The 6,000-nt window shown below is 45.3% G+C and overlaps 1 protein-coding gene across 2 annotated transcripts in view; it reads right to left on the bottom strand.

The window, feature by feature from the left end:
- Positions 1-250: 250 nt before the first annotated feature.
- The window catches only part of LOC146797115 (U8 snoRNA-decapping enzyme-like), a 36,995-nt gene continuing 31,245 nt past the window's right edge, over positions 251-6,000 (bottom strand). The window contains exons 3-4 of one of the 2 annotated variants that reach the window (XR_014969686.1): positions 5,510-5,779; positions 251-1,646 (exon numbers count right to left, since the gene is read on the bottom strand). Coding sequence is in view for 1 of the 2 variants with exons in the window: in XM_085629760.1 (XP_085485886.1) it covers positions 5,597-5,779 (183 nt within the window). In the remaining variant the exon portion in view is untranslated. Of the gene's footprint in view, positions 5,780-6,000 lie in introns of both variants that reach the window. The other variant, XM_085629760.1, reaches the window with a different exon arrangement.

Genomic DNA, 6,000 nt, shown 5'->3' with positions numbered 1-6,000 from the left:
ATTAACTGGACATATACTTATGGTGACAAATATAAAAATATATAACACTGAAATATGTACTTTATTTTGGGTTGGACCCCTTTTTGTAGCGATTCAATCAAAGCAAGTTGAAGTGTAACGTCCACAATGAAAGTACGATCAAAACAAAACACCGCTCCATTGGACTGGGGATACGGTCACAGAATGTGAAATTACAAAGGACCAGACTCAACCTGCACAAGCCACCCAAAAAAGGAGCCCAAAGCCTTAGTACAGTTTACATAGAGGTTTATTTCAAGGTTCACAGAAGACAAACTCAGTGAAGTCAACGCAAGTACAAATTAACAAGTACAAAAAAAACCATAAGGAAACAATATGACCGTCAACTTGGGATAACAATCTCCTCTTAGAAGCAATGACACTGTACAAAAATTCATAGCAATGGAAATTTACAAGGAAGACAAACACACAAAAGACATTTTCTTTAAAAAAACAAAATGTGTCCAACCTCTTAACAGCATCTTGACAGCCTGCATACCAGTCGATGGCAGACAGTTTCTCTTGACAGTAACTTCGCGCTGGATTTAGATCTTGGCGGACGTGTTACTCCGTCACACCGGTGACGGATATTCCGTCCGCTAAAATATAAATCCCATTATATCTTATGGGATTTATATTCCGGCGGACTGGAGATCCGTCACCGTTGTGACGGAGTAACCTGTCCGCCGAGACCTAAATCAGGCCCCAAGTCATCTCCAAAATGTTCCCAGTTCAGGGAGACAACTCCAAGGACCTGCTCGGTCCAAGTGCAGACAAGTCTCTTTGCCCCCCGCCAACCCCTCAAGGTCAAATGAGGAATATTTCTTAGTAAAAATTAACAACATTTACAATTAAAAACAAGCTGCTTTGTTGAAGGATTGCAAATTATTCACCACAGAGACTCTTTTACAGTTAGGATTAGGGTCTCTTCTTCCTGGCTCACACGATGTCCTGGTCGCAGAACTGAACATAAAGAATTACACACTGTTGAGAGTCAAGGTGGGGGGGATGGGAAAAAAAATGGAAACCAAAATCTATACTACAACCTATCAGAGAATTCTCACCTGGACCTCCACACATTAGCCCCCCATGTACTCAGCCGTGAGCCAGAGGGCAAATAAATAAGTTGAGGAATGGCTTGGAGCATGGTACAGGTCACGTGTACAAGAGACACTACAGGAGAAATGCGTGCTTACTGCGATTTACAGACCTTTTCATCCAGTCTCACAAGAAGATAGAAAAGCACATATAGGGAATAGGCAGCCTTTTTAAAGCGACAAAGCCAGAATACAGTCACAGGAGTCTGCAGCTCACATCCATAATGCGGCAATAACACAACACTTGAGGATGGGTCAAAGTCTGCCTAGTGGGGATTACCAAGGGTCACAGCGGTGGAGAGCAGCATATGTTGCTTTGAGTCTCATTGCATGAGTGTAGGCTGGCCTACAACCTTTTAGCTTTAAATGATAGAAGAACGCACCCAATGGGACAGATTCTCCCTTCCAAGGGCAGCATGGCCTGCTTCCGGTTATAGCACACTATAAAGCATAAAGGATCACCAGGACAACCAGAGTCCTTCCTGCATCCGAAGAGGAATTTGAGAAGCAGCAAGCTTGCGCTTCCGGTTACTGCATTAAAAGAAACAAAGAGGTTTGTACATAAAATGACCACCTTGTCCTTGCGAAAAAGTGTGCAAAGCTCACAACAATAAAGTTGATATTTCACGGACTCCTGAATTGAGGTCACCCCTACCAACATCACAGTATGCCAATTCACCAGTTTAAATTCATTAATAGCAAAGTGTTCAAAAGTCTTGAGAGCCAGAACAGACCAAACATTAAAATCCCACATAGGGAGGGGATTCCACATAAAGGGAAAATGTTTTAAGCAGGAAAAAGATGCTTAATGACAGTGCTCTGAGTGAGGGAAAACAAATATGTCAGACTTCGGTATGGAGTTTGGATTTCAGACATACCCAGATGCGACACAAGTGAGAGAAAACCATCTAAATGCAAAGAAAACTCTGGGTTCTTGCCTCTTGCTTTCGTGCTGTGCTATAGCAGACCTTCTGGCGGCTTTCAGAAGTCTGAAGTCGACTCTGGACAGGGTTGAGAGCCTGAGGTTGTAGTCTCACAAAACAAGCAGCAAGATAAAAATAAAATAAAAGCCTGAGGACAAGGACAAAAACATTGCTGCTGCGAAAGCAGTTTGACAAAGGGCCTGATTTATATCTCGGCGGACAGGTTATCCCGTCACAACGGTGATGGATGTGCAGTCCACTCAAATATAAATCCCATAGGATATAAGGGGATTTATAGTTTGGCGTACGGGATATCAGTCACTCTTGTGACGGAGTAACCCATCAGCTGAGATCTAATTCACGCATTAAGTCAAGAAGCGAGAGAGAAGTCTTCCTTGCGAGAGACATGAGAGAAAAAAAGAGAAAGTGTAAGATCAAAAAAGAGAAAGAGGATAAAAAAAAAAAAAAAAGGCGTGCAAGATCTAAAAAGAATGAGGATAAAAATTAAAGAGCTGGGGTAGGGGGCGTCTCAGGAAGAGGTCTTTCAGCACCATGGCAGGAAATCAAGGCCTATCCATCATGAATTCATTTGCAGTTCTGCCTGGACACTGAAAGATCTATGCTGACCGCTGATGGGAGGAAGAGAATGAGGGGTGCTTTCCTGAGGTACCACTTGCAGGACAAAGGGCCAATGGCCAGCCTGTTGAGAAGTCCACTTGCTTCCATGGAGGCAGCCACCAACGGGGGTACTTCAGACAAGGGAATGGTCGGGTGGCAAAGCTGAAGTAAAACAGTGCTGTTCTAAGTTTGACTGTTCCTGCGGAAGCCAATGGACCTGCTCAAGAGGGACTTCAGAAATCCGATGGAGAAAGGGCAGAGGAAGCCTGAATCTGTGATCCATCACCTCAAGGATCCACTGGTCTAAAATAATCCCTTCCAGCTTGCAAGGAGGGAGTTAATCCATTCTCTGGTTGGAGTTCTGTGCTTCGGCATTCTAAAGGATCCAGCTCAAAATAGAGTTTCAGGTGACTTTGTTGCTTCCTCCTATGGACACTGGAAGCTGTGAACGGACGAAGGGCCCGATTTAGAGCTTGGAGGTCGGGCTACTCCATCACAACGGTGACGGAAATCCCGTCCGCCGAAATACAAATCCAATTGGATATAATGGGATTTATATTTCGGCAGACGGGATATCCATCACCGTTGTGAATGAGTAACTCGTCCGCCAAGATCTAAACCAGGAAGGGACCTAGCCGTGTTCTTTCATGAGTAAAAGGGCCGCTTGGGATTTCACTGTGGTGGCCAGAGTTAGATTTTGCAGTTTGCTCATAAAAAATAGTTGTCACTGAATAGGAAGTTTAAAACCTATTCTTTTCACTACTGTAAGTGGTTGGGGAAGCGGGTATTGGAGCCAATTCATGTGACTCTCGTGCCCAACCGGAGGTTCATTCTTCTGGCGGCGGCAAGAACAGTGCAAGATGGCGAGCTCAGGGCCAGAAAAGCCATCGGCTTCCCTTCATTTATCATTGCATGAAACTCACTCGGCTGTCCATGATGCTAATGCAGGGGATCAAGAAAGAAATCAGCCAGCGAATCGCACATCTTTGGGTGGCACTCTGTCAAGATGGCACCGCCTTCCGTCCAGAGGAGTTGAACTGAGACATCTTCATTGGTCATTTCTCCTGAAGATGCACAGCGTTGCATCCTGTTCAGAGCTGCTGACACAATAATGACTGAGATGAAGTGAAATACATCTCCTCCAGAAGTTGTGTACCTTTAGGAATAGTGCTTTTATTCGATACGACCAAGGAATGAGGCTTATGCCATCCTCCAGTTGCCACTGTGTGCATTTCTGACTGAGAGGGCAAACACACCTTTCTACAGGCTTCAGGGGAGATCTGGTCCAAGAACCTCATTTCACAGTTCATCACATCCAAGAAGCAGTAAAAAAAAAATTTTTTTTAAAAATACAACGCTTTGGCTTGGATAGTCTCTCCTCAGGAGTGGACCTCTGTGGGACCTTGTTGGTTCTCCAAAGAAGGGAAATGGTCCAGGAGGTTGGACTTACAAAGTAAGGCCCAGTGCTTTGAGATCTGTGGAAGTCAGAAGCACCAGCACAACAGGACCTTCAACAGGAAATACTGGAGGAGTCAGAGTAGTAAAATCCTTGAAAGTCTCGGGGTTCCGAAGTCAAGGCCAGTTTTTAATCACACGAGCCTCTGAAAACACAGGTCTTCATTAAACAGGTCAAATGGGAAAGTCTGAACCAAGACCTCTTTTTATTCTAGATTAATCTTAGGTTGAAAGCACACCGTGGAGCGTGGTACCAAGTAATAATATTCCCAGGCTTCGATCTTCAGAGTGTTAGCCCCTCAAGATTATTCCTTGTTGAAGAACCAATAGCAATTGGTAGTGGTCCAAGGATCTATTCCATAACTGTCCACACAATCATCAGACTAGAATTGGCACGAGGCATCTCGTGAAGCAAATAGTTAAACATGCACAAAAGGATTCCAGAGGTGATAGTGGTAAGATGTAAAAGAATGTAGAAAAGGTAAAGCGCATAGGATGTACAAGGAGATGGAGTCTGTAGGACCAGATGTGTCCGTCATTCCTCTCCACAATTAATAACTTTGTGCTGCAACCCTGTCCTGCAGCATGCACATCCCATGAGCCCAGAGGAAGAGGCCTTGCACATACCTGTAGGGCAAGCTCTGATGCACCCGGTGTTTATGAATGGTTTGCACTTTAGCACGGCCTTCGCTACATTGTCCTTTGCCCCAATATTTTGTTCACAATAAAAATAAATAAAAAATAAAAACAGGTTCCAATGAAAAGTGCCCTTGGTGATTTAGTTGGAGTTATCTTGCTACCCCTCTTTCATAACTGTACCCCTGCTGCACCAAACTCAGCATGGCAACTGATGTTTAGTTGAATTGTTCTAAAAGAGGGCGTCATCAATTCTACTTTATTTTCAAGGGCCTTAAGGTGGCTTCAGCTGCAACTCCACTGTCCAGAAATGAACCACTGGTGCCTCATAGTCGCGGCTTCAAATCACCTTGTTGGACAGCAGAGGCGAGACTGGGAGAGGGACCTGCTTCACAAGGTCTTGCATCGCAGCGTACATACTGTGGAGGTGCATGGCTCTTTCACAAGAGGAGTAACGCTACGGCGCACAGCAGTTACTCCAGGAGCAACTACCTTTCCAAGCCGCTTTCAACTAGAGGCAAAAGGCTTTGTAGTGGAACCTGGCTGGAAAGAGCTTTCATTCATGAACTACAGTGCCAATGGCATATCTGGTTTCATAAACCATTGAAGCTCTTACAAGAAAAGGGGCAAGAACTGTCATGGTTACCACGTAAAAAGAACAGCGCTAAAGCATAATCAAAAAGCAATGGTCAAAAAAAATAATAACATAGTAAACTCATTGTGCATCTAAAACGGCCACATTTCCAGTCACAACCAATTCACCTTCAGCTATATGCGTGCCATGGGCGGCAGAGTCTAAGTGGGGAGCTCTCTCCAACTTCTCCACATGGTGGTTCTCCAGCGCCATCTCTAGCGCACCTGGCTCGCCCTGGCGGCCTCCCACAGCTTGTCTTCACGCACCAGTTTCAGGACCCGCAGCCCGTACACCAGCTGGCTCCGGGAGTTGCCGATGAAGCGGTTCGACAAAAAGGCAGGCAGCCCCCCGCTACCATCTCGCATGGTGAAGAGTGGGACACGCACCATGCCCATAACCTAGGACAGAGCGAGAGAGAGAAAAAGATCAGTCATGCTCCTGGCCTGCTCTCCATTCAAGAGCCAAGGTGCCTTGCGCTCTAGTATTCAAATCCACATCAGATTGCCATCAAGTTGGAATACCCTTCCATCCTTTTCATAGGTACACCACTCCCTACTTAGCTATTCACCAGTACACCACTCCCTACTTACCAATTCACCAGCCCAGAGCCCCCGGTCTC

Source organism: Triturus cristatus, chromosome 10, assembly GCF_964204655.1.
Source record: "Triturus cristatus chromosome 10, aTriCri1.1, whole genome shotgun sequence".
NCBI lineage: Eukaryota > Metazoa > Chordata > Amphibia > Caudata > Salamandridae > Triturus > Triturus cristatus.
This window is presented reverse-complemented; position numbering and strand designations above follow the sequence as displayed.